This window comes from Diachasmimorpha longicaudata, chromosome 6 (assembly GCF_034640455.1).
Source record: "Diachasmimorpha longicaudata isolate KC_UGA_2023 chromosome 6, iyDiaLong2, whole genome shotgun sequence".
Lineage (NCBI taxonomy): Eukaryota > Metazoa > Arthropoda > Insecta > Hymenoptera > Braconidae > Diachasmimorpha > Diachasmimorpha longicaudata.
Window position 1 is genome coordinate 7,661,297 of NC_087230.1, and position 24,355 is coordinate 7,685,651.

The window sequence follows — 24,355 nt, forward strand, 5'->3', positions numbered from 1 at the left end:
ATATAGTCTTGGAAATTACTTTATTGCATACATAATACTATTTATCAAAATAAATGTTGGAATCTTCAAAAATAAAATTAATGAAGAGCATCCTCGTCAGCACCTGGCGACGATTCATTGCAGTGTCTTCGCATAACGTGAAAACTGAAATTGTCCATCAGTGATCGGAATTTAATTTTTCCTCGTTAGTTGATCAACTTCTCCGGTTGATTGATGACAAATTTTTAACTATTTGGAGATTGAAGAAATTAGCTATAGTTAATCGTCATATGGAGGCAGTCCGAAGAGCTCTGGCTTGAATTCTTCTAAACTTCCGAGAACTAGAGTTGCTTTCTTAGTGAGCTCCTTCGGCAAATTTGGATCAGGTACCATAATAACTTGCATTCCTGCACTTAGAGCTGCTTGCACACCATTGGGTGCATCCTCAAACACTAGGCACTGAAAAATCAGGTAGGGATTCGTCTTGTATTGCGTACAATATTTTTTTGGTGAGTAGGCATAGCTTTGAATGATTATTCTATTGAATCGTGTAAGCTTAGGATTGTTTGGTGTTTAAAGGCGATTTTTGTATCATCATTCCTTAACACTGGGCAACAAAATTGAAGAATTCAATGTAAAAACGGCTAATTTTACCTTTGAAGGCGATGGATTATCGGGAAATCGGCGGGCAGCAACCAGAAATATATCCGGTGCTGGTTTACCATTTTTAACTTCAGTATCTGATCCGCCAAGTACCTTGTGATGAAACATCTCAAACATTGGCTTAACTTTCTTTGTCTTCAACTCATAACTAGTCTCACCCGAACTCGTCGCCAGAGCGATAGGAATGTCGTGCTTATGAAGATGATGGAGAAGTCTCGCTGCACCTGTGACCCAGGAAAAAAGTAGATAATTAAAGCGTAAAGATCCAGGAAGTAGTCAAGTAACGGGGAACCCTGGGATGATTGTATGATTATCCGGATAATAATGTTAGTTAACAGAATTAGTCGACATATGATGGCAGATTCGAAGTGATACCCAACATAAAAAAGAAGTAGAATAAAATCATCGAATCAATGATATGCCAAAAGAATGATTCCAAGCTAATGACAAGTAAAAAGAGCCAAATAATTACAACTAAACTAACGAATTCAACAAACAGAGAAACATTTGAATTTTTTTTTTATAAATCTCAACCTGGCATAACTCTAATGGTAACGAACAACTCTCGCTGTAACTGGTGATAGTATTTTGAAAATTCTTCAATGCTGATCGGTAAATTGTAATGTTGAATAATAATTTCGAATCCCACATGTTCTGGACGTCCCAACACCGCGTATACAACATCCCCTCCATAAGTGTGTCCATACTGAGACACTATTGTGTTGTAAATGTTCTTGTATACGCTTTCAGAATCTGCACAAATGAAGAAAAAAATTGTTAGTATTATTGGTATTCCCAGATACCTGGCATCAGTTGGCTATGTGGAAATAGCTCCTGGTAGTGTGGAGCTAGTTGTTCCATGAATTCTTCGGGAGTTGTTGGAAGATTGAATATTTCTATGACCTTTTTTGCACTCTCGATAGGATGGAAACCCATCGTTGTTGCCTTATGATCCCAAGTGAATGTGTAATCTCCGTATTTTCTTATCACTCGGTTGTAAATTTCTGTGTACCGGTACTCTGTATCTGTGCATTTTTATTTTGCAGAAAATGATTGTTAAACGTTTTTTGTCTTCTCATCTCCAAATTATGAAGCATTTTTTTATTCTGCATCGAGAGAATTTGTATATTTTGTAAGTATTCAATGACTCATAAATTTTCGTGACAATTGAAGTTCTCTTAGTGGCAAAAAACTTTACTTTATAATAAAAAAAGCAACATCTGTAAAGTTGATGTACGTACTGCATATATTAGTTTACGATTACTATGTTCCCACTTAAAATTCAAATAGTAGGAAATGGACATATGCCGGACAATCGAGATAATCTCGATACAACGAGCGGTGGGAGAATTCAAGTTCACTGGATAATTTACAATGCAATTTCTAGGGAAACGATCTATACAGTCTCACTTCATTACTGATTTTAAGCTCTATGACGCTGAAACATGTGAGATTGCACAAGCTTGTACCACGCGATTCTCACGGTACTGTTCCTATATATTCAAACCAATGTCATAAATTACATCATAACTGATCTTACCCAGTAAAAGTCCGTCCATGTCGAACAAAACGTGCGTGACTTTATCGTATGAATTGTTCATTTTTATAACTTAATCCAGCAATAGAGCACAGTGCCAATGAGTGGTTATTACCTGCAAATTCACAGGAAAGGTAAATGTCAAAATTTCAAGGTTGTCAATCTTTCTTTTACTTACGATAGTCTAATCTGATTCTGTCGGCCACCGCGTGACGTTACGTGTCAATTAACTCAAATTAACGTGACTGACAATGACATGTGCTGGGATTATTCACAAACACAACTGCCAAATGTTGCTTCTTGATAATTTGGACGGTTACCAGTTCACTAATTCTTCGCCGGTCGAACAATGCTCGTCGAATGGCAATAAGTTGAGTGGCGAGAGGCTATATACGTGAGTAAGTCGAGTGGGCGATTGATCGAATGGTGGGGGAACTAGAAATCTATCGTATCAACTGTCATCAGTTATATATTTATTTTTGTAAATTTATTATTAATTAATGGATGTGGAGGAGCACGAAGATATCGATTTTGTGAGTAGAATAATCAACGATTATGCTTCGTTAAGATAGTAATTTATTGCATCGTTTATCCAATGTTTTATCATTAAGTTTAAGGTTAGGGTCGTCTCATTAGGACGTCAACACATTAATAATAGACAAACGGAAAGTTTTGTGAGTTTTAGATGGAAATATGTTGGTCTGTTATCTAAATGTCGAATAGGGACACGTTTTTATGGCGAATGTTTTTCGGATCCCAACATGATTATGGAGTGCGATAAAGGCGTTAGTGAAAATGACTCAATGAACATCATAATGAATGTAAAATATTTGGCTCTAAAAAATCACTTTGTTAATTGTTCAGAAAGGCATAGTCCAATAGAATGTTTAAAGGTAATGATATAACAAGAGGATTCCCTAATAAAGTCGGAAGTTCCGCTACTTAAAAAAAAAGATTTTTTTATTAAAAGATTTTCCTGCTATTCACGATTTAAATGGAATGCGTTAGTCACTTCCATGAAATACAAAAACTGTTGACGAGGAAACTGTGATATTCTCGGTAATTTTACATGTATTCAAGAAATGAAGTTCTGATAATTTTTCCTGAAGATGTTTCCGAATCAACATGCCAAAATCTATGTCTAATCTATGTCACATCTATGTCTCCGATATTCATTGAGAATTTTCATTTATATAATTTGAATGAGGAACTAAATGCTTCGCGATAAATATCAAATACTCTGTTATTAGGACAGACATCAGGATGTCTCTGCAGTTCGATAGAAAAAAAAATCCCCCTCATATCGCATTGACGATGAAAACATGAATTATGGACTTCAGTTGAATGGAAACACCCAAATAACTGGTGTAACAGTATTTTACCCATCCAGAAGATTCACTTGCTGAATTTACAATGTAACGAAAGTAAGTAATGCATAAACACTATAGTTATTTTCTCCGCGAAGTATTTGAGGAAATGCAAGTGGAACAGTCTCGAAAACTTACTGGATTTGAGGATAAAAATATAAATAGAAACATGGACGGCTCGTATGTGGTGCACAGCTGACTGCAAATTTCTGCAGACGATGTAATCAGACCAGTTGAATATGATCGTTGCAAAAATATTGCATCTCAAGTGCTGACTCTCACCCTCTTGGATTTTCATGGCCATTTTTCCTATGATTGAGACTGTTCTGCAATTATTTTCCATTTTTGAACATTTCCAGCCAGGAATATGATGGGTTTTCCGTTGTGTTCAATAATTTTTTTTACTTCTATTCGAATTATTTCAAGAAAATGGAGAAACTCAAACCAGGAACATTTTACGAAGTGGCCTACAAGATCTGCCCTGTATTGGCGTTAGTCTTTAGCTTCCTGGTGACAGTAACGACCTTGTACCTCAACGAGAGTCTCTCTCTCCCCTTCATATTCATCTCCATTCAAGTCTACCTCAACTGGTACTCGATATATGCAGTAAGCAACAATGCCACAACAATGCGAGATAATTACACAAATAATGAGCGGATTTCTAGCGTAGTTATTCGAATAACTGACGAGGAAGATTCAGCACTCAAGTTGAAATACTGGTATTGCGAGAAGTGCGCCCATTACACGTGTCGACCAACCCAGCACTGCAGAGCCTGCAAGAAGTGTTTTCATTTTCGAGATCATCACTGTTTTTTCATTGGCGGTTGTATTCTTGAACCCAACATGGGGAACTTCATTTTGATATGCTTCCACACATCATTAGCCTGCATTTACTCCTCCACGATTATCGGTCCTTACATTTACGAGAGTTTGAGTGAAGTTATTGGGGAAAATTCTACGACTTTCACGGTTTTTCTGAACTTCTGCTTTCCTGTCGCCCTTGCGAGGTTCTTAATTACAGGACAGGGAAGTTGTTTGTTATTTGTCGTTCTCTTTGATACCTTAATTTCAGTTTCCATTGCATGTTTTTTGTACGGAAGTTGGAAATTGTTCAGCTGCTTGAGTGGGAAACAGAGGTATTATCCTCACATAGCTAGGAAACAGGAGTTGAAAGAGATTTTTGGAAGCTATGGTGCTTGGAATCTCATTTTTCCCTATAATGGCCTTCTGAGGGGTCAATATTAAGGTAAAAGGTATTTGTTGAGAGATTTGACTATTTTACTGGGATTAAAAATTAAAGCTCTAAACGTTCAGTGAGGAGAGGGGAACTAGGTAGCAATATTCCTGGCTAAATGATCCTTTTCCGGATACCAAAGAAATAAATTGAAAAATAACGAAGTTGACTACTGCTCATGAAGAATTTTGAAAAAAATTAATTGAATTTAATTGTTGATCTCCAGAACTTCACCTCTAAATAAGGCAAAATATTGTAGAATTAAGTCTGATGTATTTATTTCATGTTTTATATGACATTATATCAATAAAAACTGTGATCAGTTTTCTCCCGTTCTTTTCCATCATTTTTTTTCAGCTTGTATACCATCACATAAGTACATTAATACAAAATATGTGAAAAGTTTTTTTTTATTTAAACCTAATTACTCTTATATTGCAGTTGTAATCCCTTTGGCATCTGCACATCATATTGAACAGCCTACGCCACATTTATTATCATGGAATAAATATTATGTACAATTTCTAATAGGTGCTGAACATGATTACTGAAAATTGCTATGGATTATGCTTTACAAAAGCACAATCAGTCCATGATTATTTTCTTTCAATTTCAAAATTTTCTAATGGCAATAGAGAAGTACTTAGAGCTCGGTGTGGCGTGCATGCTCGCTCTCCAATTTCCTGGGGTGGATAAAGCAGCCCTCCATTGCTTTCCATTGAAGATGATCACTTCCAGATGAATAATCACCAACAATTTCCATTTGTCCAGATATTGGGGATCCATACGTGCTCCCACTTGCTGCTAGAAATCTGGTGATGAAGAGAGAAATGTTTGCTTTCATTTGTAATAAGAATATCGATTCAATATCAGTAGGTATTCGCTATCACTTGAATTGACCATATGTTGTCATAATCAATGACAATTTTTGGTCATCAAATCACTTACTTATGAGTATCCATGTGGCTAAACATAACGGATTCATCGTGCTCCCAGTGATCGGAGTCACAGACAACAGTCCAATGATCCCCCGTGTCTCCCTCTCCATTCTCATCTCCATAGGCTGAAACTTCTTGCTGTCTGCTAAGAGGAGAGCTGACCTGATGAGAATGTAGATTTTTCTTCGTAGCTAGATGCTCCAGCCTGATCACATCTCCGCATGATATGGGCTTCCTATCCATCAACACGACACAGTCAATGAACAATAAAAATCAAAGCCGATAATCTATTTCCCCACGTCCATTAATTTTTCAGTCTCTATGACAATAGGGTTCTTATGATGACAATTGTCTTTGTAGGAGGGATTTCCCCGAAAATTTGTAAATTTGACTTTCCTAGGACTATCCACTTACCCTCGAGTGTATTGAATCCCAGTGGGCGCCTTTACAACCCAATATGAATTTTTATCCTCTTTAGTTTCGGTCCCAGTAACTGACTGTTGTCCACTTCCACTCCCATATTTAATATCATGGGAATGAAGTCTAACATTGTAAGCAACATTCAACAATTTGACAATTGAACCATAAGTGACGTAGGTCGGTTCTCTTGCTGTGGAAAATCGGCTCAGGTTATAATGCCATTCAATATGTAATTATGTAAGAAAATAAAAAAAAAATAATTCATGAAGGGTCACTTGATAATAATATTTAAGCTTGAGGTGTTTTTTACCTTTTGCGAGAGGTGTCAGACTCTGTAAAACAATAATTATTAAGAATAGTAGTTGTTTGAGTTGCGATGGTGTAGCCATTTTTTTAAACTGTCAGTAAACCAGCTAAGCGCGTGGTGTACTTCTATTGGTTCGGATGTCTCCTATTATAATACCTCAGTGCTGCACCCTCACAGACTTGCAGTCGATGTTTTATATCAATCGAGAGTAATGGTCAACAAGGAAGATTTAATCGTCGATGATGATGATCTAGCGAAACCTAAATTACCGTCAGGTCCAAAGACAAAAGCATTACCAGTGAATTAGCAATGAATTAAACTCAGTGATAGATTAGTCATTTATTTCAAACGAAATTTATTGGCTATTAACAAAGAAGCATTTTTTGAGAGAATAGACGCCAATCAAAACTTTTATCCATTTTGAAGGGCTGTAATTAGTGCCTTGGCATCTTCATCGTGGATAGCTGTCCTGCATCGTGCTACTGCATTGGTGGATGCTCTGCCAACTTTTAATAGAGATTTATAATTAATCAGATCTGAAATACGGAATGGTAAAGTGATAACTTGCCTCGTAGTCTTGCAGCATAACGAACGCCAACGTTGAGCTCCTTCAGAGTGGCTAACAGCTCTTTACTGCTGTTCATTCGAATCTCGTGTTCCCTCATCAAGTCTCCATTGGTTGTCTTTAGCTGATGGAGTCGTTTCCGCATGCCTTCCACGTCCTCCAAGATTCTAGCGTCTTCTAGTCTTATCACCAGGTTCTTTAGGAGCGTAGAACCACCAGCAGCATCAGCTTGGAGTCGCGCCTCCACTTCCCTCAAGCCTGGAAGAAGGAACAAATGGTACAGACTGCAGGGAAATGTTGGGGGACTCAGGGAAGACTAAATATAAATTCCGTTTCATTTGCGATTTTACCTTTGACTCGTTCTAACGCTGCCCCCAGTTTCCGTTCCTCAGCTGGAAATCTCGCTTCTGAACTCAACTCTTGAATTCCAAGATACGAAGTTAATGATTGAATTATATCACCAGCGAAGCTCGGATTTTCAGTTTGGATACTAGCTCTACCATCTGCACTTGCTCGTAGACAGTGAATTTTATTATCCCGCATCCCCCTCAGCCAGACCTCGATGAACCTAGCTCCAGGTCCATCCTCATCGACTTCTAATTCGTTGGAGAGCAGAAGACTTTGGTTCAGCCACAGGGCGACCCGTTGAGGCCTCTCCACAATCTGTGCAGAATGAATTCTTAATACGTACTATTGGAATGTCGAATAAATCACACAATATTTTTCATAACATTAGTACAGATATTTAATGTTACGATATTATGCATTGGAGTATTTTATAGTGTGCCAATCCTTTAAATTACTTACTTCAAACAGGACGCCGCAGCTTTTTAATTCTTCAGATATATTCTCGGGCTTTGGAATTATCTCGTACATACAGAATCTCGGGAGTTGTTGCATAATTTCTATTACCTGATTATTAAAAACATTAATCAGAAATTCGGTAGCAAAGTGGGCAATTAGAATAAGTGGTAGTAATTTGGCCAGGTTGGAATGAGGGAGAGAGAAGTGACAGAGAGATTAGAAAAATGATAATTATCGAGGAATTGATTCACCTGAAATAGATCAGTGTTATCAGCCCCCAAACAAACTTTAACGTGAAGATCTACAACAGAATTCTTCGCTGGTTTCAATTCTATCTCCAATTCACCGACCGGTCTTCTAGGATGGGCTACTAGTGTTTCCCCTTCGAAGACTCCCTCCGCAAAAACAATTGCACAGTGAATGAGTAATCCCGGACCAGAAGAGAGAGCAAGCCTTGCAGCTCCACGCCCAGCGAACAGGCTCGTCAATAATTTTGTCGTCAAATGACTCTGAAATGGAGCTCCTCGATGTCGCATCTCCGTCAAAAGGGTTTGCTTTCTCGCCAGAAGTTTTCTCATCAGTTCACCTGGCTCTGGGCTCTCAATAATGGAACCTGATGCATATCCACGCACTGCAGAGTACATTGGTTAAGCTGTACTAAATTTACGCACCACGAGCCACAGAAAGACATTCTTGAATCGTTCAACATCATAATTTTCATTCATTACCTTCTCCAGTCATCGAAACAATCACCAAATCTGGTCTTCCAGTTCTTCTGTAATCAGCTTCGACTAGTCCAGCTATACCCGTAGGCATTTGAATTTTGAAAAGTACATCTCCATTGATGCAGGACCTGGCATCGACTTTTCCACTGCTCCATCCAGTTACGAGTTCATTCATTCCATCTCCATTAACGTCGTAGCTTCGTACAGAAATCACTTTGTGTTTCGACTAAAATCAACATCAATTATCGTATTCAATTTAGTAGTCAAGAAAGAATGAAAAAGATCGTATACTTTGATCCTCCACAGCCGTTGGCCACCCTCGTAAATTCCAACGATGCCATTCTCGACAACGTAGGCAAATTGTCTGTCTGGAAGAGGCACGAGGGATGTCACCGATCCAGTCTCTTTGGTCTCCCAGAGGACAGAGGAGTCCTTCAACACTCGAATCTCACAGTCTTCAGTGCCAGCCAATAACTAATGATGGAATAATCATCGGATTAAGGGGTTGAGATGAAGCTGGAAGGTGTGGCCGATTATGGAATACCTCGTTTTCTCCATCACCGTCGAAATCGAGGACAGCAATTGATCGAACAATATCACCCATGACTGTCCAGTATATTTCATTACCTTCATAATCTAGTATCGTTATCGAACAGTTACCTCCGATGATTGCTACCTGATTTGGCAGCCAGCTGAGCTTACCAATGGCCATAGAAAAGGCTCCATCAGACACCTATGTCACCATCCAAAAATTACCTTCGAAATGACGTCTTAACTTTGGCACAAGTGGTGTACAAAATTTTCGTTACCTCTTTATAAAATAAATCCGCATTATCTTCAACCTGATACGCCAGTACATGTGTCACAGTCCCAATTAAAAGAACATCTCTCTCATCCTCTGTTAAACGACCTGTGCATAGAGAGGTCACCTACAACCGACATAAGGCATTTACGAATAATTTGGTTCAAAAATCTAAAACAACATGAAACTACCTGTCGTCCGATTTGAAGTTCCGCGATTTCTCCATTCCACTCGAGTCTCTTCTCCAAATTCTCATGATTATTTTCCGTAACATTCGTTGGGGGTTGTCTGTGAGGGCTATGAACAACAATATTGCCCGCTGAATTTGCAAAGACGAGGCAAGCATGAGACCCATCAAACTTGCCGCAGGTAACGAGCCCTGGCTCAAATCTTCTCTGTAAATGCAATGAAAATGCTGCCATTTCCCTGAGACATGAGTAGCTACTGTTACCAGAACGAACGGGTATCACCTGCTCCACTTGTGCGTGTGGATTATTGATTTACCTCCACTCCAAGCCTCGAATAAATGTACACGTAATAATGTTGAAAAATTTATTGACAGAATACGTCAGAAATACATTTCATTGATGAGAAGAATTCAAGTAATGAAATGACAGAGGAAATTCTTTAATATTATTTTTCTAATTGCGTTGATTTATTGCCTCTGGCCGCCATTGCCAGCACCACCTGCTTCTGGATTGGTTGCGGATGAGAGAACGACGAAGATCAGGGCGGGAACTATGTACATCCACTGAAAGGTAAATATATTGAATAATCCATTGAATAACTGATGAACTATTTTAATTTTTCCACCTAATTTTTCAGTGCATAAATTATTATCTGTTAGTTACACTGACAGGTTCAGGAAGATCGTAATTAAAGATCCAAAATTCGATGGAAAAACAATCTAAGTGAATTATGAAAACAAATCTAATCAAATAAATGACCAATCAAACGGCTCCTTACATATTTAGCAAGGAATGATCTATTGTCTTTGGTTTCTCCTCTCTCCCTGGCTTCCTTCTCGCGTTCCAATTTGTAAATGTAGGAGGCAGTATCCGGCATAGGTCCACCATCGGGATATCGCACTTGTACACCCGTCGTCCACATTGTGGTTGTGGGTGTACCGAGACTGCAAGGACCTGGTGACACCTGAGTTATTGACACTGGCTCGGCGCCGGCATCCAGCCAGATCGTGATGATGTCCTCGAGTTCAGTTCCCAACAAATGGCACTGCAACAGAGTAAGAATAAACATTTATCGTCTTGCGCCAATGAAAAGGCTTTAGAAATGTTTTAAGCTCATTCTGTATATAATTGTTCCATAATTACCGCTGGTACTGATGTGTAGAGAGTGGTCTCAGTACCTGAGGACCCCTTTATCACCGCCTTTAACCGATAATGTCTGGCATTTTGTGCGAGTTTTTTCAAACTATTTATTTGCGATGATTGGAGGCCCATTTGACCTATTGTCGAGGCACCCGTTCGTATGCTCGTCACTGTTATGTTACCTCTTTCGGTAAAATGAGGGATTGCGTCGTCATTTAACGCATGATATAGACGGAGTTGTAACCAACCATCGTAATCCAGCTCACTCTGAAATTATTAGTTTACTATTTAGTTATTTTTAATTTTTTAGTTATTAACTATTCTACTAACAAGGTAATGAGGCGTAAGCAATTGTTCCCTTTGGCAGAACAATTGTGTAATCTGAATCATATTAAGTATTAAATCAAAGCCCATATTCATGAAATATCTCGGCACTTCTCATGTTAAAAAATCTTCCCGTCTGTACGAGAGGCTTTAGGCAACTCCCAAAATTAGTATGAAAATTTTTACATACCCCAATGACACATGATGTTGTGCACACCAGAACGATTGACAGTAGTAACTTCATTGTTATGAAGATAAACACCCAAAACTTTGGTTTCTACTAGATTTATTAATTACACAAATAAATAATACAAGCCATACGATAAGTTATATCATAATTATTTTATTCGCTCATCGATTAATCACAATACTGGAGCTGTTGACATCGCACACAAACTTGATCAGCTTATAACCTAACAAGTTCGAGCGCCATAGACTGTAGAAGCTAGATTACCAATCTAGCTGGTGGAGAAACCATAACCTCAAAATCTCACACATGCCACATAACCTAAATTAGAGTACGTACCTGTGGATAAGATAGGGACAGGGGGATGTTCACGCAGGTGTAGATAACTGATGTAATTCTACAATAAATAATCTGCAGAAAAATGATCAAAGTAGTTGTATCGATAAATTTACTGTTAAATCACCAACCGGAATTTATTGACATTCTATTCCACTTTTTATTTATTTCAAGTGGAATACATAGAACGATTATGGAATGTAGACAAATTAATGTCACTAATGACATAACTCATGTATTTGTCATCAAGGTGCAAGGGACTTGAACTTGGTCAGCCCAAGTTATTTGTTTTGGTAGACTGCGATCCCTTTCGTACTTTTGACACGGGTTAGTTTGCTCGTCCTGTGGCTGAGGGACACCGGAATCGATTTTCTGAGCATCGGGAGACAGCCCGATTTGTTTTGTAGCTGGAATCAAACAATCATTCTTTTTCGTTTTTACAAAATTATCAAGGTGATCATCTTTAATGTCTTCCACACGTTCTGAGCTTCCAACAGAGACTCTGTTGAAATAGCTTCTCATATTTTCAACTACTTCTTCCGGAAATTTGTCCTGATTTTCCTCGATGTACTTCATCACAAACAGATCAGCTCCTGTGATGAGGAATCGATGACTGAAGATATCGATTATCGCTCCAATATAAAGATCTCGAGGTGTGTAAATTGGCACTTCTTCGTCGCAATTCTCAAGCTTTGAATGACTTTTTGGAATGTGCCTCGATGCCAGAAAACATCCAGCTCGTCTCCCGGAATTTTTTCTACTCAGTTCGTTAATCTTTATCGTTCCATGGCTCAAACTGTACTCAAGGATGAACTCTCGACCCTCGTCCTCGGGTCGCACCGCTACCATCGTCATAAGGTACCGTAACTTCTTGGGGTGGTTGAAAATTTGACGGATGACATCTTCTTTTTTTGATTTTTTTGACAGGGATGTACAACTTGTTGGATGAGGTGAAGCCAGGCAACGCGACGATGAGGAGGTCGTTGGGAAGATCCGAGGAGGTTGTTCGATTCCCAACATATTTTTATAATATCGGCGAGTGAAGGAGTCACAGTCCAAGAGGAGGAACTTACGTCCAAAAATGAAGATCGTTTCCCCTACCTAGAAATCGGTATTCATTCGTGTTTTTATGACAATGGAACATGCGGAGATATATCAACAGACCTTTAAATCCATTGGACAATAATATTCGACAACTTCTTCGTCAGTCCTCTCGAGGTAAATGGACGGATACCACACAGGAAGATCAGTCCAGTTTTTCGGGATTTTCGTCTTTTTCAGGAGCATTCGGTTCGGATCCTTTCCACTGTTTGGTCTAATCATTTCTTTCACTGCGATTGTATCATCAGTGAGAAAGTACATTATTTGGTATGAGTCCTCATTCCAAATAGCGTCAAACGTTAGAACCATCCCATCAAATTCTAAAAATCGCCTTCTGGGATCTTCTTCCGGCCTGGGTTTTTTAGAGCGCGACGAAGAGGCTCTACTCACTGCCAGTTTCGCTAAGCGGTCCTGAGTATAAGAGTCTGGTGGTGGCTGCTCCCTATTCCCGGGATCTATTCCCTGACTACGCATATATTCTTCTGTGAAGGTGTCACAGTCAACGGTGTGGTAAACAACTCCATAAATCGCTGAGAATTAATCAGGCATTTTTTGATTGATTGAATCGAGCAGTAAACATGCGGAGAAAAGTAAAAAATATTTACATATATTGATCCCCACGTTGAGATCCTTCCAGTGGTAAAATGTTGGTGAATTCTCCTTTGGAATTTTTCCCCTTCGTACGAGTTTCCCCTGCTGCAATCCGGCGTTATCCACCGACGGTTCAATAACGCACATCGTGTCGTCTTCCAAAAAATAGATGATATTCACATGGCGAATTCGGAAATGTTCCATTGGAGAATTGAAAACACTTTGACGAAAGAAAGCTTTAAATTTCAAGCACTTCTGCGCAAAGAGAACGTAGTGAGGAATTACTTGTCTGCAAGGATAGTCCTTGTTTCTTCCGTATGTTAACGATGGATCGTACCTGAAGACAATTGCGCTTCAATTATTAGAAGGTGATGAGGAAGTATTTTATTTTTTAAATGAAGTGGTGAGGGAGCAGTTGAAGAAAATGTAGAATGTTCATAGATTATTTTGCAAGTCTTGTGACAGGGGTGGAGGGCGGGGAGGGGGGAGATTTATGAGGAATATTCCCTGTTGAATGGATCACCCAATTATTCGGACAATTTGCAATGATAAGGAGAAATTTCGAACTAAAAATATACTGTTTAATTTACTTGACTTACTGAAGGAAATTCTCATAATGCCTTCCTGAGTAAGCGCTTGAGGCTGCATCAACAGGACGCCTACCAGTACCAATGAACGAATCTCTAACTACTCGATATCCATCCTTGTGGTCCAACTTTTGCTTCAATTTATGATCGTGGTTCTTCACACGAAATATTAATAAAATTTACTACTGCTGTTCTTCACATAGTTGGTTAATTGATGAAACTCCAAAATTTAGATAAACCAACGCAATTTATTTACTTACACAGGGGTTTTGAAAAGAATATCCAGGTATCAAAGGTAGTGCCTCCATATCAAAATAAAATAAATCATTAACTAAAAAATATGATATTTAATTAGTGAAAATGCTACACTTGCCATTGGCGTGAAATAACTGTTCGCTTATCGATTAACTTTGCTCGTTGCTAAGTAACATGGAATAGAAAAGGAGAATGAATTGAATGAAAATAATAAATCCCATTAAAATCGGTTAAATACGATAAATTATCAGAAATACTGTTTTTCAATCAATTATTCGCCTATGTTAGTTAGGGATAGTTTATTTGTCTCATCCGTCTTCTTAATAAGTTATTGACAACTTGACGCTCAGATGAGCGCATTGATGATTCAATTGGCGTTGATTTTTTATCCTTAAAATTATTATCGAAGCCGAAAATCCGAAGATTCTCCGGTTAGTCCTTGATTATTCAATATTCAATCACAGATCTACAATTTGTTTCATGGCGAGCATACATCCGGCAGAAAGGAGACCAGCTACTGGTACCGTTATTAACCAGGCGAAGGCGATGTTGCGGAAGAGCTTCCAGGAGACACCCTCACCACCTCGAGAGGCCCAGCCGACGCAAACGACTGAGCCTACTTTGCAGTGGGTTGTGGAGACGGGGAGACCAGCTTTACTGGCAAGCAAGACTGTCACTGCCGCTCCGACCTAAGGTAATTAATTAACAATTTCAGGGACCCCCTTACTTGATAGTTTCATTGGGTATAATAAATAATTGAGATGAATATGGCGTCTCAAAACTGAAATTCGCTTTTCAAAGGGACTACACATTATTCTCAATATCCTCACCTCAATAGTAAATCCCGTAGTTGGAGTAATTCTCGCGAGATCTTGACCCAATGTTTGAATGACTCGTCTTCCCCAGATCCACAGCCCGGCAGAAATTCCGAATCCTCCATACAAAAGAATGAGAATTGGCGTTTCTGCCTCTTGTTTGGCATTTCCTTCAGCGTAAACTGCCCACAGACCGATCAGAGGTCCAATCGCATTGCTGACATCATTGCCCCCATGTGCAAAGCTTCCGAAGGCTGCAGTGAGCACTTGGAGGAACGAAAAAAGTTTTGCAATATCTGGATTCTCCTCAGCCTCCCGGCCAGCATTTTCGAGATCTAGGTCTTCATTAGCATCAACTCCTCCACCGGTCATCAATAGGGGACTGGCACTGCTGTTGCCACGTAACGTTGGCTGTGGACCGGTATTTTCAACCTTGGCAGTCGATGGTGGTAGGCGAGTCTCAGTTATAACAGATAAAGCTGTTGTTTCCTTCTTATCACATGTGCCAAAGGTGATGGGACCGTCTCCTGGATCTGACAGTAGGATCCTACGACGTTGTACTGGCACAACAAACGCGTAAACAATTACACCTGAGAAGAGACCAATACCTGAAGCTCCTATCAAACTTCCCCACCAGGGTACCCGATCCAGCATCAACACTGAATGAAATAAATAGTTAGTTAGATATTGACGTAGATGCCAATCATTAGCACTCGAACATATCATGAGGGGAAAGGCAAATAAACTTTTTCTTTACATTTTGGTCCATCTAGGAGCACCGAAAGAATGTTGACAGCGATAGTAGCACCATAAATCGCTGGCAGAGCACTCAATCCCATATCAACTGGTTTTCTGGCTCTCAAAATGAACTTTTGTATCAGCCAGAAAATTCCTACGGACACGAGGCCACTCATCATTGGGCTTGCGAACCACGAAGCTGCAATGTTCGCTAAAGCCATCCATCTCACCTAATGAACATTCGATAAGTCATAATAACAGGTGGATTGGATTGGTTCGGAGGATTTTCAGAAGTGGAAATTAGATTTACCCCCCTTGTCCCCCTGCAAACGAGTGAAAATCCGACGGTAGCTCCAACAATCGAATGAGTACCGGAAATTGGTAATCTGAGGGCAGTTGCCAGCAACAACCATATTCCTGAACCAGCCAGACTGCAGAGAGCACCAACCATTAGTTCTTTCTCGTATCCTTCATAAAGGCTCACATCCAATATTCCTTTTCGCATTGTGTCAGATACCTGGAACAAGGGACTTCGTGATTAATCGGGAACGTGATGTTGATGATCGAGTTTGATTCTTCTATCTCGTTTGATAAGAATGTTCAATGGAAATCCTATTCTCATTCTGTTACAAAATTATCAATTATCATATTTACCTTATATCCAATCAAAACAGCTCCGGCAATCTCGAAAAAAGTAGCCAGTACGCAAGCCTGAAAGACTGTCAGTACACCAGCACCAACACTAGTACCAAAACTATTAGCAACGTCATTAGCGCCTATTCCAAAGGCAAGAATAAATGCAACAATAAACCCAATCACCACCAGCCATATCAAACTCTCGTCGTACGGTTCAGACATATTTTCTGCTCAATCTCAACTATTTCACCCAGTAAAATTCCTCTCACTCTTCCGTATTTATCTCAAATTAGTGTGAATTGTTTTCAATTCACTCAATTCAAATTCTCCTTTTCAATTTACAATTATTAATCAAGTGTATATACAACTCAGTGATATATACACATTTATACATGTATCATATGTACATTAATATGTACATGAAAATTGGCAATCCTCACTTTGATTATTCCCTCAACTTATTCATTTATTATATCTTGAGTCTTGAGGACAATGATCTCAATTCGGTTTTCGTTGGGTTTTTGTACATACTAAGGAGGTAGTTTTTCGTCATAGCACCGGACTTTTCCTTCATGACTCACTCTGGTTTAATTATTAATTTTATTAATAGGATTATTGGTATTGTTATTTCAAGATCGACTCTAATGATCGAACGCTGGTATTTTAATTACGTTATTGATTTACTGATGTTGGAGAAATTGTGGAAGAGTTTAGAAAGCTTGAGGATTTTATTTTAACCCTGAAACTTGTCAGTTCCAGCATCGCCCTTGTTGAGGAGAGGCATGAATTTCTTCCTGGCTGTTGCATCTGTAATGATAATGAGGAAATTTTCATCGAGTTGATTGGCTTTTCGAGAGTGACAGGGTGATTGAAAAGGGGCGCGTTTAGGGTGAGCAGTTTTGATTGGTTTTGCGTTAGTTTCACTTGGATTATTCTAGGTGTTAGGGGGTAAAAGGGTAACAGGGCTGAAATTCGGACGTTATTTTGGGAATGTTTTAGGAGATGAGCTGTAGCGCATTTTTGAAGGATATATTCCCTATTTTTAAACTTTGGTGTTCAACATGAAATTCACTGAATGAGATCACCTCCCGAGTCGTAGAAAGAGGATTAAACTCTTCGCAACTTATATAGTCGAGAAATTTGATTTTTTTTCTTTTCAAATAATTTTCTAAATAAATCAGCAGAAGGTCATCGATTTGAAATTGATTCACGGCTATTTTTAGCGATTCCTTCATTATATTGATACACGGAATACTTTACATTGGAGAGGAAAAAAAATAGCAAAAAAAGTCTATTCCCAAATGGAAATTTTTAATGATGAAGTTAAAACTCAGGGGATTTTTAGCAATACCGCGTGGCAACTGGGGGTGATGCCGGCTGAAGGACGAGAGCGTTTCCCTAACGGTCGTACTTGGTGGTACTAATAATGATTTTGCCTCTCAGGAACCACACGGGCGTGATTGCGTCGGGAAGAAAAGCCCGAAATTCACAATAAAAATTCGTCATTTATAAAAATTAGTGATTTAAAAAATAGAGCATTACCAGTACTGTCGCTTTCATATTTCTCCACTTTCGTATTGTAACAGTCTTCTGCACTATGGAATATCATTCACGTTTAATGAATGATCTAATTAAAATTCTTGAACCAGGGAATTCCCCAGTAATTGAAAAAGTCGGTGGAAGCGAAAATTACTCGAGGATTATTTAATTTTTTTTTACTCGAGATCCGTTCGCTTCGGGTGGAAGGATGATACTAATGGTTTCGCCCGCTAAAATAATTCCACGGAGATGCACGACGGGGTGCCTGATGTCGCGGATACAGGGGTGTGGTGGGGATGAAAATATTGATCCACTTCTACCCCTACTCCAACGTACCTCTCCCGTCGCCCTTCTTTTTCCACCTTTTTTTGTCAGCATTACTCCACTGACACTATTGTGAGGGGGTTTTTATGCTGGTGGAGGGCGAGGGGGAAGGGGGCGAATATCCACGTGGACAGGGGGCACGGATTTTTCTGTCTTTGTTGCGACCCGATGCAAATTGGAGTTATTCTGAGAGTATTCGATCATTATCTGTAATTACTTTATATTTCAGCTCCACGACGCCGTAAGGATTTCGTGGAGGTGAAAAGGGGGCTCTGTCCCCTGCCTGTTTTGCTCGTCAACCCCTGGGGGCTCTGGCCCCTGTTCCGTTGGCTCCCCAGCCCCCGCGGCCTTCGCTCCCTCCTCCCCTCAATCGCTTCCCCTGTTTGTATGAGGTAACGGTGAGGGTAGATAAGTTTCAAGATTAACAAGGATCTGAAGGAAGCATGGCTATTTTTTGGGCATGCAGATTCTAGCTTTTAGTAAATGGGAAATGGGGAAAATTCGTAGTGGCGCCAGGGTTCATTATAGGATTAAGAGTTGGGCCAGACGTAGTTGGGGTATGCCCCAAGCAATACATGAATGGGAAATAGAAATATTAATGAGTATACAACAGATGAAATTAATAAGAAGGTGCTGCCTTACCTGAAACCTATTTGTAGCTGTATCTAACAATTACTATCACAAGAATCTCATAATCAACTAGATGAGCGGAATATTATTTTCGTCTTCCGAAAAAGATCTTTATTTCTATGCAGACAAGATTTGGAATAGCTGTGGAAAGGGAAATTAAAAAAAAAAATGTTTCTGTATGTACACTGATACTTATATTGACGGCACCTTTACAGTATTTGTTTCTGGTATTAAGACATTTTAAGAGGCATTAATTTCGACATTGTTCTAGGTAATATTATACACGTTAATTTATTGTTTGTCCCAGTCCTTCTTCTCTTGGATCTCTCTCTTAACTTCCTCAAGGTAGGGTCTGAGATAGGGGATATCCTAAAAGGACAAACAAAATTAATTTAGGTCTATCTTCAACACCTTAGTGAAAAGATAAAATGCAAGACACTTTTGAAATTGTATATCTCAAATGGAGATGAATGAGTAACTCATTCGGGTTTACCACTCATTGATAATTTCACATAATTGATGGCATGATTATTTACTTCTTCGAATTTCGTCCACTGTTCCTGAGGTAAAACGACTTTATTGCAGCAGAGTTGCATAGCCCGAACAATGCGGAAATTGCGTTCGTCGAGGATGTCAGCAGGAAGACGCCGAAGAGCCTCCTTCACCTCCGGGCTCTCCCAAATACAATCTTCATGTCTCAAGCCTGGAAAAATTTGACAGCTCAATTAAATTTCACTGTCTATAAATGGCATTCTCGAACCTTTTGGATCGTAATTCTTTGACACAATAGCATGGCTTCCTTTTGAAGCACTGAATATATGAAAAAATTGAGATGTAGTTCTAGCCCCGGAGTCATCGATAAATTGTTATCAATTAATAGTCAAAAGGGGCAGGTTCAAACCCCATTAAGTCTGGCGTAGAACAACCCATACACTCATCCAAGGCTCAGCTCTTTAAACGCAAGGTTCAGTCACATTCACTAGATGATTCTTGATTAAAAAACTATGAAATTAATTACTTACCATACTGATTGAAGCGCGACAAATTATAAGCCCACTTTTTCCAGCCAGTTTCTGAAAAGCAGTGACAAGTTATGTAAGGATTTTTCAGACAAAAATCTCACGACAATTGCGTACAAAAAGACAATTAATTAATCCTCATTTACAGAGTACTTACTGACGATAAAGTTCGGGTTCCTGGCGGCCATTTTCAATTATTTATCAACCCTAAAAGCCACTCGATAAGACTTTCTCGAAACTACTTGCAGAAAAATCAGAATTTTTCGAGGTTGGGGCTCGTTAGAGACATAAATAAGGGCAGCGGCTGCTACGATCCTACAAAATGAAAATTCGCCTTAATGGATAAAACAGACTTCTGCGCAACCGTTCCGTCTTCCGGCGCAACGTTACCGGAAAAAGCAATTGAAGATCTTGGAAATTTCCAAAAACAAATAAAACAATGGAGGAAATTATGAAAATACGACTTAAAATCAATTGGTATAGAAAATTTGAAATATTTGCAAAATAGTAGTGTTTTAAAAGTCAGATTGTGACGTTACAACATTTGAATATAAGCCATTCAATTTTTCGCTGAAACCGCCCACCGGTGTGAACCGTTGGAACTATTTTCAATGGCGTAGGAAGTGTGCAATGCGGTTCATATATAAACCGAGTGGTACTACTTTCAACGCCTCTTCCTCATTAAGAGTAGAGTTGTGTTCACGTGCGGTTGTGTCTCCTTTTTACCACTAAAATAGGTCACACAACCCACCTCCATTCGTGAAATAACTCTGTAAAAAGTTATAAAAACAAAAAAATACAAAAAAAGTAAAAAACCTACCAAAAATTTAAAAAAAATCAACAAAATACGTAAAAACTATTAAAATAAAAAAAAATCGCAAAACCGTAGGTAACGTGAAATATCGTGCGAAGCAAAATACGTTTGTTTCTTCGAAAAATCATAAAATAAACGAGGAAAGCGGCAGGGAACAAGTGAAGAAAAGTAAGAAAAAATATAAAATACTAAAAAAAGAGAAAAAGTACCCAAAAAAATCGTAAAAAAGAGGCCGTGTGTGTTGTGCGACGACGAAGCTTTCTGGTAGACAAAAAGCTTTTTGAGAAGACGAGTGAAAACTGAGGAGCCGCCGGAGCAGGATCCTGAACAGTTTTTGCTTCCCCAGCGCTTGCTAGTACAAGCCATATTGCAGAGAGTCATTTGCAACGAGGCCATTTTTATTTAAACTTCAAGCAGAACTTTCATTTATTCTCCCGAAGGATCGGTAAAGAAAAAAAAAGTCAAGCTACAACGGAAATCGTAAAAACGATATTTTATTTATATCATCAACTCAGGTCCACCAAGCTATCCAATGGCTTCCCTGTACGTTGGTGATCTCCAGTCGGACATCACCGAGGCTATGCTCTTTGAGAAATTCTCAACTGCTGGACCTGTCCTCTCCATTCGTGTCTGCCGTGACGTCATCACACGTAGATCTCTTGGATATGCCTACGTGAATTTTCAGCAGCCGGCAGATGGTGAGTATCCCTCTGTAATTAATTTTTTCAGTAGATTTTTTAATGAATTTTCGAGGGGTATAAAGTTTGGGGAGACCCATGGACGCGTAGCCATTTTACGTTAGGGGACGTGCGGACACGTGCGCGCCCCGTTGGAGCCACCATATTGGACGCATGGCGAGACATTATAGAGCGCCAATAACTCGTTGAAATCGTTCCAGAAGCTAGTGGTTTCGATATCTTTGTCCTCGGCGGATTTTTCCTTATTCGTTTTTTTTTTCATTACTATCATTGGGGCAAAGCCTCTTTATCGTATCGGTTTATTCATTTCGTCAGCCATCTTTGTGACGTTTCTCATGACCATGACTCATGTGCATGGGAAATTTTCCGGCCATGTGGTGTGGGGTATTGATGCAGCAGTGCACGTTTTTGGGAGGGTTTCACTCTGGCTATGCAGCAACCAGTTAAAATTCATTCTGATGAATTTCATTTTAATAAAAAATTTTCAGATTAAATCATACATTTATTTAATGGAAACGTTTCTTTGGTTAAAGTTTTTCGATTTATTCGAGAACAATAATGGAATTATTCAATGTTTCTCCTACAGCCGAGCGTGCTTTGGACACTATGAACTTTGACATGCTGAAGGGACGCCCAATTCGTATCATGTGGTCGCAGCGCGATCCATCACTTCGTAAATCCGGAGTGGGCAACGTCTTCATCAAGAATCTAGACCGGAGCATTGATAATAAAGCTATGTACGATACATTCTCTGCATTTGGAAACATACTCAGTTGTAAGGTAGCGCAGGACGAGACCGGAGAGTCTAAGGGGTATGGCTTCGTTCATTTTGAGACTGAGGAGGCAGCCAATAAGTCTATTGACAAGGTCAACGGTATGCTGTTGAACGGCAAAAAGGTAAATATTTTTGAAGGCATTAACAAAATCATTGGAAGCATTCGGCGAGGCTAAATCATTGAACAGTTACAGCAGCGCATATTTCATTTCACAGCACTCAATTGTTCGACAGTTTATTTTATTTATTAATTAACAGTTGCAAGCCTGAGTTGGCTCGTTTGATTTCTATCTTCGTTCGAGTCCCGGAAAATAGACTCATGAATAATTCGTCGTTATTTCTCCCGTAGGTCTACGTTGGTAAGTTCATCCCACGCAAAGAACGCGAGAAGGAGCTTGGTGAGAAGGCCAAACTCTTTACAAACGTTTATGTTAAGAACTTTGGTGAGGATATGACCGACGAGAAGCTGAAAGACATGTTCGAGAAGTACGGAACAATCACCAGCTACAAAGTGATGGCCAAGGATGATGGAAAATCCTGTGGATTTGGATTCGTGGCATTTGAGGATCCAGAGGCAGCTGAGCAAGCAGTCCTTGAGCTGAACAGCAAGGAAATTACCGAGGGTAAATACATGTATGTTGGTCGAGCCCAAAAGAAGGCAGAACGTCAACAAGAGCTGAAGCGGAAATTTGAGCAGCTCAAGATTGAGCGTTTGAACAGATACCAAGGAGTTAATCTGTACGTGAAAAATCTTGACGACACAATCGACGATGAACGCTTACGCGAGGAATTCACCAAATTTGGTACAATCACATCCGCTAAAGTGATGTTGGAAGATGGCCGAAGCAAGGGCTTTGGTTTCGTCTGCTTCTCAGCCCCTGAGGAAGCAACGAAGGCTGTGACAGAGATGAATGGACGTATCGTTGGTACAAAGCCACTTTACGTTGCTCTGGCGCAACGTAAAGATGAAAGGAAGGCTCATTTGGCTTCTCAGTACATTCAGAGAATGTCGAATCTCAGGATGCAACAGATGGGACCAATGTACCAGACAGGTGGTGCTGGAAATTTCTTCGTGCCCACTCTACCCCAACCTCAACGATTCTATGGACCAGCTCAGATGGCCCAGGTTCGTGCTAGCCCACGTTGGGCGGCACAGCCTAATCAAGTGCGTCCAAATGCACAAACTGGAAGCTCTGGATTCGCTGCTATGCAAGGTCCATTCAGAGCAACTCCAAGAGCACCAGCTGCCCAAGCTGGAGCAATGCGAAATGCCATATCTGCTCGTCCAATCACTAGCCAACAAGCTGTGAGCAACATTAATGCTCAAGGAAGAGCTATGCCTGGAGCATCTGTGGGCGTACCTCCATCACAGAACAGACCACCTAACTATAAGTATAATTTGAATGTGAGGAATCCTCCACCAACAATGGCCCTGCCTCAACCTGCACCTGCCCAACAAGCTGTACATATCCAGGGACAAGAGCCACTTACTGCAACCATGCTCGCTGCTGCTCTTCCTCAGGAACAAAAACAGATGCTTGGGGAGAGATTGTTTCCACTCATTCAGTGCATGTATCCTCAACTTACTGGCAAAATTACTGGAATGCTGTTGGAGATTGATAATTCTGAGTTGCTTCACATGCTCGAGCATGGTGAGTCACTCAAGGCTAAGGTTGAAGAGGCTGTCGCCGTACTGCAGGCACATCAGGCTAAACAGGCCGTCAAGAAAGAATAAACTGTTGCTCGAAGAGAGCAATTTTTTACTCTTTTTCAATATTTTTCATTTACGTTTTTCCTTTTTTTATCGAGAGGATTTTCTTTCATGAATGAATTTTTTTTTCGGTTTTTTTTTTCCAAGGGTGAGAGAATAGTTAGAGGGTTGAAGAGCAGGGGAACGATTTTTTCTTTTGAAATTTCTGCAACAAAATTGCTATGATCTACCTCTCACGTAAATTGTAGTGATTTAGGTTTTTTTCGGTCAGTTCCAATTTATTTTCTCTTTTTTTCAAGGACCCAACGTTTCTTGTGCCGTTCATTTTTTTTATCGTTCAAGCGATTCATTATTAAATAGAATGAAAAAATACACAATGTGAAACTGAAGGAAATAAAATGAATACTTTTGTAAATCAATGTTAACTAAAAAATAATGAAAAATACTAAAAAAAGAGAAAAATCAGTTTAATCAGTAAGGAGATATGACGATTGTACGAGAGGTTTTTCTTCAAGTTTTATGGATAAAATAATTTTTTTCCTTTCGAAAGTCGTTTGTGTTTTTCTGCCCCTATCCTTTCTAATTGTTTTTTTAGCGCGCAGAAAT

At 39.5% G+C, this 24,355-nt stretch overlaps 9 protein-coding genes and 1 long non-coding RNA gene across 15 annotated transcripts; 3 read left to right on the forward strand and 7 right to left on the reverse strand.

Moving 5' to 3' along the window:
• Positions 1-3: 3 nt before the first annotated feature.
• Positions 4-2,388, reverse strand: LOC135163734 (pseudouridine-5'-phosphatase). Of its 2 annotated transcripts, none has more exons than XM_064123469.1 (5): positions 2,358-2,388; positions 2,183-2,294; positions 1,446-1,667; positions 634-866; positions 4-438 (listed from the first exon to the last, which is right to left on the reverse strand). In XM_064123469.1, exons 2-5 carry the CDS (start codon positions 2,241-2,243, stop codon positions 259-261), a joined length of 696 nt encoding a protein of 231 aa, XP_063979539.1. In that variant the 5' UTR covers positions 2,244-2,294; positions 2,358-2,388; the 3' UTR covers positions 4-258. The 2 variants fall into 2 exon arrangements, with proteins under 2 accessions (XP_063979539.1, XP_063979540.1); XM_064123470.1 differs by lacking the exon at positions 1,446-1,667 and adding an exon at positions 1,177-1,395 and having other exon boundaries at positions 2,358-2,386.
• On the forward strand, positions 2,173-5,115 carry LOC135163729 (palmitoyltransferase ZDHHC22-like). 5 transcript variants are annotated; one of them, XM_064123459.1, is made up of 3 exons: positions 2,173-2,313; positions 3,430-3,603; positions 3,973-5,115. In XM_064123459.1, exon 3 carries the CDS (start codon positions 3,976-3,978, stop codon positions 4,789-4,791), a length of 816 nt encoding a protein of 271 aa, XP_063979529.1. In that variant the 5' UTR covers positions 2,173-2,313; positions 3,430-3,603; positions 3,973-3,975; the 3' UTR covers positions 4,792-5,115. The 5 variants fall into 5 exon arrangements, with proteins under 5 accessions (XP_063979529.1, XP_063979532.1, XP_063979528.1 ...); XM_064123462.1 differs by lacking the exon at positions 2,173-2,313 and adding an exon at positions 2,474-2,577; XM_064123458.1 differs by lacking the exon at positions 2,173-2,313 and adding an exon at positions 2,576-2,712.
• LOC135163736 (stromal cell-derived factor 2) lies at positions 5,034-6,608 on the reverse strand. The gene is made up of 4 exons (XM_064123472.1): positions 6,449-6,608; positions 6,133-6,328; positions 5,729-5,953; positions 5,034-5,592 (listed from the first exon to the last, which is right to left on the reverse strand). Exons 1-4 carry the CDS (start codon positions 6,525-6,527, stop codon positions 5,424-5,426), a joined length of 669 nt encoding a protein of 222 aa, XP_063979542.1. The 5' UTR covers positions 6,528-6,608; the 3' UTR covers positions 5,034-5,423.
• A 76-nt stretch (positions 6,609-6,684) lies between these two features.
• On the reverse strand, positions 6,685-9,763 carry LOC135163710 (Bardet-Biedl syndrome 2 protein homolog). Its single transcript, XM_064123421.1, has 10 exons — positions 9,533-9,763; positions 9,349-9,468; positions 9,084-9,272; positions 8,831-9,013; positions 8,543-8,765; positions 8,066-8,445; positions 7,818-7,922; positions 7,361-7,673; positions 7,014-7,268; positions 6,685-6,951 (listed from the first exon to the last, which is right to left on the reverse strand). The coding sequence occupies exons 1-10, from the start codon at positions 9,761-9,763 to the stop codon at positions 6,857-6,859; spliced, it is 2,094 nt and encodes a 697-aa protein (XP_063979491.1). The 3' UTR covers positions 6,685-6,856.
• Positions 9,764-9,879: 116 nt separating this feature from the next.
• LOC135163735 (ER membrane protein complex subunit 10) lies at positions 9,880-11,394 on the reverse strand. The gene is made up of 4 exons (XM_064123471.1): positions 11,184-11,394; positions 10,673-10,936; positions 10,308-10,574; positions 9,880-10,092 (listed from the first exon to the last, which is right to left on the reverse strand). Exons 1-4 carry the CDS (start codon positions 11,235-11,237, stop codon positions 9,997-9,999), a joined length of 681 nt encoding a protein of 226 aa, XP_063979541.1. The 5' UTR covers positions 11,238-11,394; the 3' UTR covers positions 9,880-9,996.
• A 353-nt stretch (positions 11,395-11,747) lies between these two features.
• On the reverse strand, positions 11,748-14,170 carry LOC135163714 (EF-hand domain-containing protein 1-like). The gene is made up of 5 exons (XM_064123428.1): positions 14,056-14,170; positions 13,808-13,950; positions 13,223-13,545; positions 12,681-13,147; positions 11,748-12,617 (listed from the first exon to the last, which is right to left on the reverse strand). The coding sequence occupies exons 1-5, from the start codon at positions 14,101-14,103 to the stop codon at positions 11,748-11,750; spliced, it is 1,851 nt and encodes a 616-aa protein (XP_063979498.1). The 5' UTR covers positions 14,104-14,170.
• LOC135163741 (uncharacterized) lies at positions 11,791-14,265 on the forward strand. The gene is made up of 3 exons (XR_010299182.1): positions 11,791-11,969; positions 12,102-12,374; positions 12,444-14,265. It is a non-coding gene; the product is annotated as an uncharacterized LOC135163741 (long non-coding RNA).
• Positions 14,123-17,996, reverse strand: Napi-iii (Na[+]-dependent inorganic phosphate cotransporter type III). The gene is made up of 6 exons (XM_064123448.1): positions 17,782-17,996; positions 16,258-17,046; positions 15,914-16,120; positions 15,623-15,833; positions 14,881-15,524; positions 14,123-14,739 (listed from the first exon to the last, which is right to left on the reverse strand). The coding sequence occupies exons 2-6, from the start codon at positions 16,459-16,461 to the stop codon at positions 14,509-14,511; spliced, it is 1,497 nt and encodes a 498-aa protein (XP_063979518.1). The 5' UTR covers positions 16,462-17,046; positions 17,782-17,996; the 3' UTR covers positions 14,123-14,508.
• A 907-nt stretch (positions 17,997-18,903) lies between these two features.
• Positions 18,904-20,068, reverse strand: LOC135163539 (cytochrome b-c1 complex subunit 7-like). Its single transcript, XM_064123046.1, has 4 exons — positions 19,909-20,068; positions 19,755-19,805; positions 19,269-19,435; positions 18,904-19,101 (listed from the first exon to the last, which is right to left on the reverse strand). Exons 1-4 carry the CDS (start codon positions 19,937-19,939, stop codon positions 19,024-19,026), a joined length of 327 nt encoding a protein of 108 aa, XP_063979116.1. The 5' UTR covers positions 19,940-20,068; the 3' UTR covers positions 18,904-19,023.
• A 339-nt stretch (positions 20,069-20,407) lies between these two features.
• Pabp (poly(A) binding protein) lies at positions 20,408-24,298 on the forward strand. The gene is made up of 4 exons (XM_064123035.1): positions 20,408-21,010; positions 21,081-21,263; positions 21,850-22,160; positions 22,388-24,298. The coding sequence occupies exons 2-4, from the start codon at positions 21,098-21,100 to the stop codon at positions 23,771-23,773; spliced, it is 1,863 nt and encodes a 620-aa protein (XP_063979105.1). The 5' UTR covers positions 20,408-21,010; positions 21,081-21,097; the 3' UTR covers positions 23,774-24,298.
• Positions 24,299-24,355: the final 57 nt, after the last annotated feature.